General features: G+C 34.0%; 1 protein-coding gene across 2 annotated transcripts in view; it reads left to right on the forward strand.

The window, feature by feature from the left end:
• Positions 1 to 16,672, forward strand: part of LOC135323427 (uncharacterized protein KIAA0825-like) — a 253,838-nt gene that overhangs the window by 36,371 nt on the left and 200,795 nt on the right. For both annotated transcript variants that reach the window (XM_064501466.1, XM_064501467.1), the window contains 2 exons: positions 9,421 to 9,589; positions 14,560 to 15,223. In XM_064501466.1, the coding sequence (XP_064357536.1) occupies positions 9,421 to 9,589; positions 14,560 to 15,223 (833 nt within the window). The remainder of the gene's footprint in view (positions 1 to 9,420; positions 9,590 to 14,559; positions 15,224 to 16,672) is intronic.

The raw sequence follows: 16,672 nt of genomic DNA on the forward strand, positions 1-16,672 counted from the left end.
TTTTGTGATATATTTCATTGTCTATTTTGTTAGATATTGGTTCACAAAAATCAATGCTATAGAAACACTGGAGTACTGAATAAGTTCTTTGTTGATTCTGAATTTTTTGTATCATTGTAGAAAAATCATCCAGTGTTCTGTGCATTCTCTCCACTTTGAAAAGCGGTGGGAGTGTTTGTGGTTGAACTCTTTAGTGCCTGCAAAGCATTTTCATCTGTGAAAGTGCTCTTAAGCAAGCAGAGTAATTGCTGCTGGGAAAAGTCAGTGTTTACTCAGAGCTATAACAAGTAGCATTTTTTTATATAAAATACTGAAAAAATTTGCTTTTGGATAGCAGTGCATGTCATACAAATGTATGATTTCAAAGAATGATTTTGATGACATCTGGTTTAATACTGTGCAATTTTAATGAAGCCCACACTTGTGAGAGGTCCTTGTCCACTGCTTGCAAACAGCTTTCTGAACAATAAGAATAAACCTTGCTGAAAACTGATTTAAGTCATCTCTGGATTGCTACTGTATTGATTGTGTGAAGCTAAGAGATTTTTCAGGCTTTTTATTTTTATTATTCATATCCCACTTTCTGAACAATTTTCGTTTAAAAAACTTAGTGTTTACAAATGCTTAGTTTTGATAGTAATAATCCTAGGTTTGCAATAATAGCAAATATCTGTGAAGTATGCTGTTTTAGACCCCTACATAGTGCAATTTCATATTGCAGTTTCCGAGCTGTTGACATCAGTGAAATGTTCATGTGTGCTTTGAAGATTTTAGCTGATGTCATCACAGAGTTATAGGTATTTGAGGTTTGAGTTGCTGTAGTGTTACAAATCTAGGAAAAAACAGCATCAGCACTTTTGGCACATTTATAAAATAGATATTGTCCCCTTTTCAACTATCAGCTAAAACTGATTTTTGTCATTGTTAGGCAGGGCCAGCCTGAAAATTTGGATGATAATTATTGAGATGAGCCTTTGGGATGCATGCCTTACTATTTTTGTTTGTTTGTTTGTTTTTAATGTGTGTAAAATGTATGCTGCTGCTTGAGAAAACTTTTGAACTTTTTGTGGAAAGAGAGGCTAGCTGTTTGCTCTTTTTAATAGCATTTTACATCAATTAATAACATTTTAAAGAGCATTATCACAACAAATGGAGCTATTTATATTTTTTTAAGAAAGCCGTGAGCATCTGTCAGAATTTTAGTCCTACAAATACAATGGCATTCAGCTGTAAGTTTTGTAAGATCCAAAGGGTATTTTATCCAAGGAGAGCAAGAGATTGGATTAGGGTGTGCTAGCACAGCTACACATGTCGGGAAGAACTTTGTGTTTTTGCTGAACTGACACTTAAGCTAGTTTTTCCAATACAGTTTCACAAAAAAAATCAGAAAGTAGCCCTGTGGTTACTAGGTGATATTTTGCTTCTGTAATATGTCAGTTTCAGAAATGGAGAGGAGTTTAAAAGAAGATGGACAGCAGCTGATGTGACTTTTAAATTAAAAAGAGTATTTTTATTGCTAATATATTAGAGGTAGTATGGAATGAAATCATTTTCAAGTTACCATTGATCTTTGTAAGTGGTATGATAAGAGCAGCTCTGTGTGCTATAGTGATGCAATTGGAATACAATCCATTTTTCATCAGATGGATTTATGATTTTATTATACCACAGAGAATAAACATAATAGTATACAGCATATATATATTTTTAAAAATAAAACATAGTGTAAGAAATTATGATCCAAAAGTGTGTAAATCACTTGAACATTTATTTATTGCCTTCCAGCTGAATAGCTTTTATAAAATCATGTGGCACGACAAATCAGATATGCTTTCCAACGGTTGAATTACCTTCAGTACTTTTGTATTGTACCAATTCTACCTGGCGGCATTAAAAAAAAAAAAAAAAGAAGAAGCCATTGGTGGGAAGCCATTGGTGGGTTTTATTTCTAAGTTTTAAGGAAGTAAGTTACATAGCAGAACTCTTATTACAGCTGAATGTTAATTTTATTTTTACAGTATTCTATAGAGGCAGCTAAATATGAACTCTCAAAACCATTGTCATTGCTGACCAGTTTTATGTGCCACAGTAGTCTCAGATTGTTCTAAAGCCTGAAGTTGTAGTCATCATTGCATTGGGACTACCATTTCTCTTCAGTTTTTCCCCTCACTTTTGCTTTTCCCTTATACTGTTTTTCAAAACAGATTAAATTTTTGTTTTCTAATATGGAAGTTTAAGAATTCTTAACAGTTCATTTGTGAATAATCCACAGAAGTAAACTTTCAGCTGATTTTTAATGCTACTATTAGCAATTGATATAACTACAAAAGAAAAGGTGACTGTGAGAGTGAGCTCTCTTTAGTAGTTGAATTTTTTGTTTGTTCAGTTTTGTCTCTTTACTTCAATGCACGATTGGCTGCTTTTTAGGGGAGATACCTATGTTCTAGCAGGCTGTAGGAAGGTGCAAGGTATTCTAGGTCTTCTGCAACAGAACAATTACTCAGAATTCAACAAAATTATTTACTAACAACTGTACCTCTGTAATACGTTGCAGACTATATCTTTGTGAGGCTTTTAGCAGAGGCTTAATTTGACCTCAATCTGTTAACTTCAACCTGACTTTCTGTCTATTTAACAGCAATTCAGTCATCTGGGAGAAAAGTGAATTGGTGATGGTCTGTTTCAAGGACCCCAATAGGGTCGTGACTTAGAAGTACTTACAACATTGCATCTTGTCCCATAACTGTTTAATATAAATTGTAATTGTTATTTCATCCACTAACAAGATCCTTAATTTGCAAACCTTAGAATATCTGGGAAGTGTCTCAGTCAGGATGGTAGTATGACATTTTCCATTTCCTCTGTTTGTTGATTATAACTTAGCTGACCTGCCTGGAAATACCTGCCTGCATCCATACCTCACGATTAAGGGTCAGAGAGGAGTCTGACAGGCTCCTAAGCGCTGCTCTCGCATTTCATTTTCCTATAGCAGAATTGAAGCATGCAAGGGCTCATATGATTTTAAATTGAGTTGTGCTGCAGGAGGTATTTTTCTCTTTTTTATTTTGAAGGCAATCCTTAGGTCTTCCTCTCTGGAATCTGTAGTTCTTCCTACACCTTACTTGTTATTCAAGAGAATTAACAATGTCTTGGGATCTCCATGCAAAATCTCAAATAGTGGTTAAATATTTGGGAGAATTTCCAGCTAGATCCAATAGGACAAAATGGTATAATGTTGATAATGCTTACTTGGGCCTAAGATTTATCATAGCTCTCAGAGAAACTTTGACTCTTCTATGTGTATTTAACCTACTTATTGTAAAAGTACATTCCTGTAGTGTTTAATTTCGAATTTAGTACTTATTAAAGATGTTAGAATGACGTTACTAAAATCTTTATCAAAAGAGTATCTGTCTACCCACTACACTGTGTTAATTGCTAGAAAAGAATAATTGAACTCAAAAAGGAATGTAATTTTATTCCCATTCAGCCTGTGTCAACGTTGTTGTGATTGATTACTGAGATCAGGATAGTTGCTCCTTATCATCTTGCTAGCTGGGACAGCACAGAGCTCCTCAGAGGCTGACTGTTTTAATAGATACCCAGTTTCTTAACTCCATTCTGCAGTGATTATAATTGTGTCAGTGTCTTAGGTGGTTAGTTAGCTGTCATGTACCTCTACAGAAGCTATGATCACATCTTTGACTGCGCTGTGAAATATCCCATTTCATATCATTTCGTAAGAGTGAACAGAGGACAATGTATTTTACCCATTATTTCTCACTGTCGTGTTCAGGTCAATGGAGTTGAGAGACTCCTGTATTTCACTACCAGTCTTCTGATATAACTTATCAAGGCAAACTTACATGTTGTGGATTTAAATACCTGAAGCCTTTAAAATAACATTGGAAGTTATTCTAAAGATACGCAGTGGTTCGGTTGGAAGTTGTGGTTCTGATATGGGAATTGTTTGGTAAGTTTCTCTTGTTGAGGTACAGCAAAGTCATAGCTATCGCATTTACTTCTGGTTTCAACTCTATAAAGTTCTTTTATAGTGTCAGTGGATATGTTTTTAAGTGGCTAAATTGGAGATATAAAATAGCTTGCTAACTCCTTGAAGCAGGGGCTGCTCCCATGCTTTAAGTTGTAAGGTCCAAGGTTATAATAATAAGAATTTGAAGAAGTGATTTTTGCAAGCCTTTTAGCATTATAATAACACTGTCACTTTCCCAGACTCATATTTTAAAGAATTGCTGATTTAAAAAAAATGTATCAAGATGTATTTGTCTTAACAGCACTTTTCTAAAGAGGTAAAGTTTATGCAGTTAAGTCTTTTTGTCAGTTCTGTACTGCTGCTTAGGAAATAGTGAAATGAAATAATGAAATAATATGCTTATGAAATAATATGAAATGAAGTGATGAAAATATGAAATAGTACATTTGACTTCATTTATGAAATAATATGTTTAACTTCTTTTTTATTGGTCTTTTTTTTTGAACATGATTTAGATACAAAATATGAGCAAGGTGATAGAATAATAGAGTCTAACTATGAAAATATTTCCTCAAGGCACGCACAAATATTAGGTGAAAACAAAATTCATAGCAAAAGCTGCTTTACTTTCCTGGTTTCTCCTCTGATGTTGAGGTCATCACTGTAAAGAACAAAAAATAGACCAAAGAATTTCATTAGCTTATGTGTTTGGGTTAATGAGAGTAAGAAAACAGGCATTCCAGAAAGTACTGTCATTAATTTAATAAAGAAGAGCAACTAAGAGTTCTCTGTTTGAAGGTAAGTATTCTCTACAATGAGAATACTTACCAAACAGTATTGACATGCTACACCAGAAAAGCACTCCTACCGTGGACACAGATGAAATAACAGAACTTCATTTAGTTTATGAAAAACCTCATCTGTAAGAAAGAGAAACTATTCCAGTGAAATCACAGTTTCACTGGCATAATGGTACATCAGTAGGACTAACTGTAATCATCACTGTGCCCTCAGAGGCTCAAGCTGTTCCTAGTATGAGACTTAGTCTATCTTTCTGGAAAAACTAAATAATTTCAGAAAAAAAAACATACGAGCTTAACTTTCAGATTACATTGCTACAGAGAAAACTTGAATTTTTCTTTGAGCTTTTATATTCCGGTCCTAATTTAGTAATTTGGTGACTATCGTTTTCTGTTTATGACTGAACATTTCCATGGATTCAAAGTGGAAACATTCATGGAAGAAAAAGTTATTGAGGGCTATTAAATACTAAGACACTATCTCTGCTTTAAGTCGTTATGTCACAAATTGCTAGAGACCATGAGACTATTCTGAGAAATATTGATGTATGTTGTCCTGTTCTTATATTCTTGGCATCTACTAATGACCACTGCTGGAAACACGTGGATTTCAGTCTGACCAGGCACAGCCATTCCAGTGTAGTACAAATGGGCTAATTTCCAACAGAAGAATTAAGCACCTCCAGGTTAGGTACAGCAACATCTAACTTTGGTACCTGAACTCTAAAAACACAAATCGGATGCCTCACCTTCTCATTAGGGTTAGGTGTTTCAAGGATGATTCACAGAACATAGATATGAAGTGAAGAACCAGTTAACAGTAGTAAATGGGGAAAAAGCTTTAAGGACAGAACTATGCTTGATTTCCCTGTTTTACTCCAGATCTTGGATGCCTGATTTAGATACAGTCATGTCCTGCGTGCAACTGTATCTTATCTTGACTGGCCATGATTTTAAGACAATGCATGCTCCCATCTCAGATGCTTAGTGTCAGTTGATATTATCTGAGTTGGTGCCTCAATTTATTCAAAAAATCTAAACTTCATTACTGCGCTGAACTTACTGCAATGTATTTTTTTGTTAACCCTTAATGAAAAGTGATTATTTGAAAGAAAAAAAATTGGCTATTAAGGCTATAATTCATTAAATTTATTAAGCACATTTTTTTCCAATATGTTTGCATAAAGTTTTTTTTTACATTTTTTTAAACTTCAGCAAATTTGAAAAACAGACTTTTTTCTAAAAAAAGAATGGGAATCAAAGACTCATCTCACTACACTGATGGGAAATTATGAAGTTTCAAATACTAGCCTACACTTTTTATCAGTTAGAATAATTTTAATCCTATTTGGCAGAAGTGTTTTATTTAAAATGAATGCTCTCTAAAGTCTGATAACATACATAAACAATGTTTTTTCATTGGTAACCAAATTCCTAAATATTTCATTTAATGGTGTAATTCTTGTAATGGAATAAGCATCTATAATTAACCATGTTCATATAATACCAAGTGTTGACAAAAAACTTTGAAGAGAGAAATAGCGGTTTTGAGATCATGTTTAGCTACAGTATGTTGTAAGTAAAGAGTAGGAAAATATTTTTATTCAATGAAAAACAGTTTTAGTCGAAATTTGATGTTGATTTTATTGAGATAAAAGAATTAAATAAAATGAACAGAGTTATCATGGTTCGTACCTACAGGGAGGTCCACTGAAATCTATCTGTGTAATCCTTTTATTAGTGTTAGGACAAATTACTAAAATATCTGGCCTTCTGAAGGGTGTAGCCTATTTATAGTTTGGCAAGATGAGTCTAAAAACTGGTTCCTTATTGAAGCAGATTGACATAGACTAACAACAGTAGACCCTTTAAAATGCACAATGCTATAATCTATGGATATGTAATCTTGCGTATGACTGAATAAGACACATCAGCATGCCACAATAAAATCCTGTGATAGTGTTCCAGAAGTCAAGGTGTATAAACAAGGCATTTAGTTTCACAGTCCTGAGAACAGGTTTCACAAGTTGAAAAGATACATACAAATCTTTTCTCAAGTTTAGAACTGGTATTCATGGTGGGCTGGGCCATCAGGAAACTGAGTGGGCCACCGGCAGAGAGGGATTGTTTTTCATAGTAGTCCCTTGTGCTCCTGATAAGGTCCTTTGTTGCTGGGAAGATATTTGTTTCAGTGCGCTTTATTTTGAACTCACTCATACTCTGAATTTTCTTGAAAAGACTTCATTTTTATAAAGAGAGTTTTATAGGACCATGTGTTCTTAATTTTTTAAAAGCTTTTAAATACTTCAGCGTTTGTTATAGTTACTGAATTTGGTTTCGGAAGATAATGCAGCCATAAAATGTGCATCTTCTTTTCAAAAGAGTAGATAGACTTTGAACAGTTTACCTCATGTCTCAAACATAAAACAAAAATACCCATAATTCTTAATGAATACAATTAAATATGGAAAAAAGAACTGTTCAAAATGACCAGCTTATTTTAAGGCAGTGTTTTTTATAAGTTGTATGGTCATCATTGTTTTGGAATCAGTTTATCTACAATCTTTTCTTTACTCCCCTCCAAAATGTTACTGTTATTCAGCACTTATGTACTTACCTTTGCCTTTGCATTCTATGTTTGTAGTCAATGGATTTTTCTTATTCATGTTGTTGTTATTATTTACTGCAATTATTTTAAGGAACAAAAGGCACAAAGCGAAACCTGTCATAGGTGGTATTCATTGATTCATGGGTTGCATTCACTGGATTTTAAAAATCATTCTCAGGAATTTAAAAATAAAAGAAAAGTATGGTCTACTGTTCATCTATGAACTTAATTTGGTTAGTTTTTCCACTAGTTTTCTAAAATGTCAGTTCAAGCTAACAGGCTCGATTCCCAGAGCTATGGATGACACTGATTTATTTTATTGCTGCTGATCAGAATGAGACAGTAAATAGCTAACAGGAATTTAGGATACATTGCATAACATCTGGAAAAGAAAAAATATGAATCACTCAGTAAAGGAAGAGAAAACAGTAGAAAAATAAATATGTATTCTTTCACATACTGAAACATTACTTCATGTTGAAATAAATGAAAAAAGTACAGTCAGTACGTGATAAGTGAAATGGCCTTTCATCACTGATTTCTTGTTACAAATTGATATTCATTAGTAGTTTTTGAGACTTCTATTTTATTCATATTCAGAGCAGATTACATTTTTTATAAAAATGCTTTCCTCCTGAAATATGACAAGTCATGGAAAATGAATGTTTCCATACAGAGACATTTTGTGTAAAAAAAATTACAAAATTATTCTAGATTACATTTGAATTTTAAAAAAATATTGTTTTCCATCTGTTTTTGAAAATGGAGATTTTTTTGTTTGGTATTTTTTCACTGCTTGTAACACACTTAAAACTTTGCTTTGTTTGCAAATTTTCTTCCCCTTTTTTTTTCCTTCTCTTTCCTCTTTTTCCCCTCTTCCACTTCTCCTCATTTCCTTTTCTCTTCTCATCTTGTCATCATCATTTTCTTCTCACCTGCCCTTCTCTTTCTCCTTTTACTAAAACTAGTCAAATTTGGGAATGTTAGAGAACAGTTAAAGAAACATACTTCATCTTTATAAAATAGAGACCTGAGTGGAAGTATAATAGGTAAGTTAGTTGTCTGTCTTGCATTATGAAAATGGAAGCTAACATAGTCAAAAGTATCTGACATAGAAATGCTTGTAAAGAGCTGAGTCTCATCTAGTCCTGTAACTTTATAGTAAGAGAGAAAAGTAAATTTTAATTTGGATTAAACCTCGCATCCCTTTTTCGGCAGTAAGAACATAAATGGGGTAACTAACATACACCAAAATAAAATCATTCAGATAATAGTGAGAATCACCCTTTACTCAAGTAAAACGAAACTAATATCAGTCTGGCTGGCTCTGCTTGTATTAAACTTAGATCTACCTAGATTTAGTCAACACTATTTTTGCTAACTGAAACTGTATAAAATATTGCCTACTTAAAGACAATATTGCCTTTGAAAAAGTAGTTAATAGATAAAGAAAATTTCTGTAGGACATCATATAGATTCCATCTAGATTTTTCTATTTTGTTCTTTTCTTGTTAGTGTCCATACAAATAGAAATAAAATCTTTTTAGGAATGCTGTTGTTCCTGTGACTTTTGCAGCTGGAATCACAATAATTAGCCTACCAAGATGGCACATTTACCTTTGAATATGGTAGTTCAGTTATATTCTCTGCTTTAGCTAATTAAGCACTGAGGACCAAGGTTTGTTGGTGTGATGTCTTGAGTGATTTCTTAGTCACAAAGTACTTTATTAAAAAGTACAAGATTATCTGAGAAGTGAGATACTTCATCCTCTTACTGACTATGATACAGTCTGTCCTTAAGGAAATTTATTGTAAATCTAGTTCAACTATATTTAAATGTTAATCTTGCAGTTTCAGCTTTTATTTTGTGAGAGTAATTTAATCTATGAAATAGGTGAACTAGTGTTACATTAATTTGAAGTAGTTTTTCTTTTTGAAATATGGAATACATAAAATGATTTTATATCATGAAAAAAGTCATGAAAAAAATCCCATGTTTTTTACTTTATTTTTTTTAGTGTGGAACAGTGTCTTAAAGACCTACAATCAGAAGTAAATGAAAAATGTACTGATGAACTACTACAAAACACAACTGACTGCCTTCAGTGGCTAAATAACTGCAATTTTAGTTCTCTCAAGCCTTCTTCTACACACCACAGAGAGCTGATGGAGTTCCTTAGGACCCTGGTAAAAATTATTTACTAAAGATTTTTATGTTTGGGAAAGCTGGTTATAAGATGTTAATTATTTTGCTGTCAATTAGTGTTCTTATTTCAGTCTTCATGGAAATGAATATAGTTCAGAAATTTTAATATATGACTCAGTACTATTTTTACCTGATGTCCACAGCAGGTATTGCTGGGGTTTACATTTCCCTTTGATCATGTCTGAACTAGACCAACTGGGGGCTGTTTTATAAAGGCATGTTGGTAAAAATGTCTGAAGTTACTATCTATACCAAGACTCCTGTTGTTTCTGCTGATTCCTTAGTTGTATCAAGATGAATTGAACGCATCTAATATAGATAATTGTCCTTTATGCATTCTTTAAGCATTAACTTGCTATCAACTTTTTCTAAGTAGAAATGTGGGAGCTACTAGCAAGTAGTACAACCAGACCTAGCCAGAAATCAAATTTCACTTCAGTGAAAAATTCCATGATTCTGGAAAGCATTGTCATCCAAAATTTGTCTGAAAAGTTGAACCTTAGAATGTATATGTGGAAGTGGAATTCTGTAAAATTGAATTGGCTACATAGGTGAAGGATGATACCTCAATAAATGTCAGACAGCAAGTTTATATGTAAACTCTGTGTATATATATGTGGATATATGATGTACATATGTATGAGTGTAAAAATAAATAAGCACAAACAGTATCCAGTGGATTGATATTATGGGTCACTTCCATTTCATGGTTTAATTGGAGGACACAAACATCTTTAGACTAAAATTGGCTGTATTGGCAGAGAAAAACTCATTCAAATAAGTGGAGTATTTTCTCATTTGGGACTAGCCTTTGAGTAAAGCTCAAGGTTCATCAAATCACCTCCCAGTTTTTTTAACTCTTGGAACTGGCTATTGGCCTTCCAGTCATATTGGAATCCATTGGATACTTGCATGACCTCTAGCCCTGGTTAGTTTAAGCTGTGTCATATTGTGAAGTCATCTCTACAAACGTGAAGTCATTAACGTTCATGCAGTGAAGAAGATAGAAACATGTTTGGCTTCCACCCCAGAAATTATTTTATCCTCTTCTGACACTGATAGTCAGTATAAATATTGCTGTTAATAATCACTCTTCTCAAGGTTATCAGAGACCACTACTCATTGTACTGGATCTGGACGCAATGAGTGAATCCCAGAAAGTGCTGTCTTTTGTTAATCCTCTTAGTCCAGTTAGATCCTTACTTAAGACTCTCAGAAGAGGACACAGCAATGGTAACTTGCCTGTGTCCATTTCCTATGCTCATCCTTCTCCTAGGTCTAGTCAAGCAGTGTACCTGAACACCAGGTGGCGGCATTTGTTTGTGAAACACCAAAATGTTGCCATCTCAGGAGTACTTTGGGTACATCTAAAACCAAACGTGCTTTCTAGCTCTTCAGCTTCCCAGGGGCATAGCAGTGCCTGTAATCCTGACTTCATGATGATCTGGCTTGTGGGCCATAGAGGTGAGCAGAGCCTAGAGAATGGCTCTGTGGCAGGCTGCTAAACAAATGGCAGAAGTGTGAGAAGCCTGCAAGCCTCAATTCTGCACGGCTGGTCAGGAGAACATCTGTAGAGCGTGGGAACTGGGACTTTAGTGTTACCAAGCTCATGGCTTCTCACCGGACAATCCAGCCTGTTTGTTGTATAGATGGGACTGCAGATGAAAGTGTATATATTAACATAGAAAAATCCATCTATAGCAAGTTATACTTACAGTAGATAATCTGTAACTCCATGAACAGTTCTTCAGTAAATTATTTTCAGTAGTAGTCAGCATTAATGAGAACATTACAATCTGACCTTTCTTAACTGCGTATCTGCATCCATTGAATTAAATTGCTCAGCTGACTTAATTTCTTGCAAGCTTTTAATTAAGTATCATATAATACATCTTCAATAATAGTAACCCTCCGTCTACTTCAGAACAATATCCCTATCCATTATTATACCTCATTATGTGTGTTTATTTTGTTAGAGATTTTGTTTATCTTTTCAACTGCTGGAACAATTTAAAAATATAGTGCAAAGTACAGCATATGCATTGGCTGAGGTGCTGCATTTGGGTGTATTATTAGCCTAGTATTCTCATGTGTTTGTGAACCCTATGGAAATCCTAAGAGGTTCTTCATGAAGCTTGAAAATGTTCTACTGTGTGAAATTTTCATCACTGTATGTTATGCATGCTAAATATTTAAAAGCTGAATATGTACATGAACACATCTTCATTAAATTCCCTTCCAGCTAAACTAATTATACATTTTGTTAACAAAATCTTTATCTTATAGTATGTGTTTGTTAGTGCAGAGCTAGCAGGTAGACTGCAAATGTTTTCTCGTATACTATTGTCACTAGCTTTCTGGGCTCATGAAAGAACTTTTAACGCTTCTCTAAGACCTTTGGATGCTACTTTGGATATAGTTCTTTTGAATGGTTTTGGCATCATCTTTTGAAGTATTTTTAAAGATGAATTTCCAAATAGAAAAGCCTATCTCAATATAAACAATGCTCAGAGACTTGATGAAACTATGTTTTCAGAGCTTCAGAGATCACTACACTTTTTCTGAGGAACACCAAGTCCATGATGGCAAGCTTCCTATTTTTAATGTTGTATTTTATGTTCCAGAGGGCTTGGAATAATATTTAGATTCTTATAGGTGAATAAAAATGATTTTGGTTAAGCTTAAGAAACAGCAATAGAGATTTACTCGGAAGAAGACATTTTGGATTCATCATCAAAGGGCATGATTTATATTCAGCAGTTTGACAAATGGAGGCACACTTTTGGGGCCACAAAACTTTTAAGAAGACTTTAGTAGCTAATCAAAGAAAATCAAATCAACTTTATGTATATGCTTATGGTTATATATGATATAAGGTATTATCTAGTTAAACATATTTCTATCACATGCGCATGCTTTTATAGAATGTTATCTATTGGACTGATTATTTCCTTTCTGACTACCATATGTGTGTCCTCTTTATAAGTCCAAAAATTTCATATGAAGCATCCTGAAATAAAGATGCAGAAAAGAAGAAAAATAACTAGTTAGTTGATTTTTAAGATTTTCCTTTAATGGAAGACAATCCTCATCTCTGTCTTTTGTTCAGAATTAGCTAATGTGGTGCTACTCTTTTATTTTTTAATTTGCATCATGGAACACTGCAGAATAGAGGGCAGTAGGAAGGTTAAAATATTGTTCTGTTCCATAAGAGTGCAACAGTTTTAACTCACCCTGAACAAAGACAAGAATTTGAATGTTGAAAATTCTTTTTGCTCAAAGTGTGGAAAAAAAAGCAAATCAGGCCAGCTAAAACTTTTGTTCTAAATTTTGTCTTTTTTTTACATTGTTTATAAATTAAACTATATGTTGAAAAAAGGTTGCTCCAGAAGAAAGCTTGAACATTTTGTATTTTGAAATTGTTACAGTTAAGTAATACCATATTCAAATTTGATTTTTATTCTATCTTTCAAAATGAGAGGAGGAAATTAAAACTAATCATTTCCTGCAAAGAGTTTAGGTTAAATAAATCAGCAATTCTATGGGGAAAAGGTATCTGAACTAGCCTCATTTTATAGGATGGAGTATAGCTAGGAGACCCAGATAAAGGACATGAATCCTATCCTAGAGTGATTTGCCATGACTATTTCTCTGCTGGAAGGTCTGAGAGAGAAGTGGTTGGGCAGGGAGCAAGTGAAAGGACTTCTAGATCCTAAGACTTGCCTATTTGGTGTCTGAAGCCTGGAGTCAACAGTACAACCAGTTTCAGTCAATTTTCTTGTGACTGTGATTCAGAAATTTGTATTGCAGCTGGGAGGACTGGGAGCAGTCTTTACAAGTGAAAGGTTGATGGGCCTAAGGCTGTGGCAAAAGCCTACCTTCAAAAGGAAGAACGTTGAAGATGTGGAAAGTGGGCTTACAACAGACAAGAATTCTTCACTGATAGAGGAAGTACATTTTGGTATTTGTACATTTGGTATATGGGTCTTCTGGCTTGCCTTCTACTCGTATGTTGTACACACCTTGTTCATGCAGATGATTTTTTTCACAAGTATTAAAGAAAGTTGCAACCTGCAGTTTTAATTTATGTCATTCTGAGCCAATTTGAAGATACCGTGAGAAGACAACTTCTAGTTGCTGCATGGCCTCTCAGACCTTAAGCAGCTCTGAGGTCAGAGTTCTGATGTTAGAGAGAGAAGGGCCTCTTCAGACTCAGGTGAAGTAGAAGCAATGTATGCATCCATGTGGTTTCATCTGCTTGGTTAACTGGCTTCCTTCTTCTCCAACTCATGTAGCTGAAATGTATTTTGAGGTTAACATATAAGGCTGCATCTCGGTTTGACAGATGAATAGCTCCATGCTCTTTTGCCCTACGTGACCTAAGCCTTAACAAGTTGTTTTTATTTCTTTAAGAGGGTCCTGGGCAATTTTTTTATTCTTAAAACAGCCTTTGTAATGGTTGCCTGATGAGGAACAACGTGTACTTTTATAAATTCCTGTCTTGTTTTTGTGAGCAAAACCTGTCATTTTCATTGTAAATTCTAAGTAATTTTTCATGCCATTTTCTTTCCAAGATGTGTACATGGACTACAGTAAACAGGCTTCATCATCTGCTAAGGCTTATCTAATGAATCGTGGTTGCTTACGGCTTTCCCTTGAGTTGTAGATTAGAATTAATTGAGAAAAGGGGTTGAGGATGTAAGAAAGATGGGAAGAGAAACATGGGTTTATTGGAGTTGCTGGACAAGGAGATGGATTGGGGCATAAATCCTTGGGAAAACAGCCTTCGTTAGTTTTTTTTTTTTTTTTAATGAAGCTATTTGTTTCAGTTGCTTATTTGCTGGTAAGATAATTAGTGATTAAAATAATTCGTACCATAACAAAGTTTTTAATTTTATCAACTAGGGTTAAGAAAACATTTCTAAAACATTGTCCGATTTACCTTTGTTAGCAAACCTTGCTCAGGAATGAACAAAATCAAGAAGAAATGATACTTCACTTCCTTCTGGATCTCTCTAGTCAGTGTGGTGTCTCATTTCCCTGTACTCCAAGTGGGACGTCTTCTGAGTTTACATCTTCTCTTCATGCCATTGAGGATAATTCAACCATGGATGTTAAATCTCTTTGGGATGATGTGAGACTACATCTTCGGCGATTTTTAGTTAATAGACTGCAAAGCCAAGAAGAAACTAATGCTTTACAACAACAAATGCAGTTTAAAACACAGTGCATACAGCAGCTTTTGTTTCTTTATCCTGAATCAGAAGTCCTAACCAAGTATCAAAATATGCAGAATAAACTGGTTAGTGATCTTCTACAGAACTGTCTTCTGTCTAGCTGTGGTGAGACAAATTTTGATAAGGTGGTTCATGGTTACCAAAGTTCCATACCTACATTGTGCACAATGATAAAAGAGGATTTGTATATACTAAGTGAAGCTATTGATCCTTCTTCATCATTGAAGTTTATTAATGAAACTTATCTTGATACAATCACTGAAGAAATGACAGTTCTTCTTGAAAGACTTTGTGAGCTGCAGTTCAAGGAAAATGCTCTACATATAGTTAAGGCAAGCAAGATTTCAAAGAAGCATAAAGGAACAGTTCATGCTGTGGGTTAGTAGCCTTATTTTATGTTCATTTAGCCTTAGTTTATGTTCATTTTGGTTAGATATTTTCATATTTTAATTATACTACTTTTTTTTCAATATGCTTGATTATTTCCTGTGGAGAGAGGAGCTTGAGATTATTAATTACAGTTTTATGTTTTAACTGTATTACTGCAGTTGAATTATCGACTGTGTCAGAATTGTGGTGAAAAAGGTTTTAAACTAAGGCAAATTATCTTATGCTTATATATGTAGAAACCCCATTATACTTCATTGGATAATATTGCCATGTTATAATTTTTTCAGTCTAATTTATTCCAACTGTTGATAAATATAATAGGCTAAAAACTATTGAATCAGATTTAAAAAAAAAAAAACACCCACAAAGTCTTGAGGCTACCTTTTTTTGAGGTCTACACTTTTTTTTTCGATTGACAGAAGGTTAAATGAGATTGTGGCAAAGTCACTGTAATAATGTGACCATCAAATAGACACTGACTCATACATCAGAACTAGCCCAGAAAGATTACTCTGCATATTTTAATTCTCAAAAAAATCAATTAAAAGGAAATTCCTATTCTTGTACTGTAATTTAGAGTTAATGCTAATGGGTCATTTCATGTTGTTCTAAGGAATTTAAGGCAGCAAAGCAATTTGTTATCAACAAAGTATTTTCTGTACTTTCTTTTTCCTGTTGATGAATCTGACATGCTAATTTCCAAAGGGAAGAACCAAAGCTTTAGGAAAACATACAGAATGGAAACTTTCATGACTTAATTGCATGATTATACATAATTGCTGTTTCAATGTGGAGTTTTGAGCACTCCTCTGTGCAAGAGTTTGTTTAAAATATACTCCTCCCTGAAGGTGAAGTAGTTGGCAGACAGAAAGTATTAGAAGTTTAGAAACATATGAAAGATATAGAAACAGAGGATCTTTGGTTGGCACAGCATACAAATAGGATGAGTAAGGTAATTATTTACCAGGCCTAGGCAGAAGAAATTATACTCTCCTGAGTTTTAAAAATTGGTGTACATGTTAATGTAAGTCAGCTAGAAATTCCCCTGGAAGAAATGCAAAAACAATTCTTCAACAGGAACTGAAAGATGTAGGAATATGGAACATGTGAAAGACAAAGTAAGGAAAAAGGCGTACAGACAAATAAAGTGAAAAGGTGACAAGTTGAAAAGCTGATATAATTAGTGGAATGCAGTGTTGGTGGGAAACAAAAAGACTGTAAGTAGTGTCAGACTAATGTTGAATTATGAAGTGGGTGACAAGAGGTGCATCTTTGAGTTAGATAGCAAGATGGGAGCCAGTGAAAGGATTCAAGTACAAATTATCTGAGGAAAATGACTAGCAAGGTAACTAAAAATTTGTAACTTATTTATTCTTTCAGTCTCAAATAGCTCACAAAGATGAGAAAGTTCAATTATCCATTGAACATATAAGACAT

Source organism: Dromaius novaehollandiae, chromosome Z (genome assembly GCF_036370855.1).
Source record: "Dromaius novaehollandiae isolate bDroNov1 chromosome Z, bDroNov1.hap1, whole genome shotgun sequence".
Lineage (NCBI taxonomy): Eukaryota > Metazoa > Chordata > Aves > Casuariiformes > Dromaiidae > Dromaius > Dromaius novaehollandiae.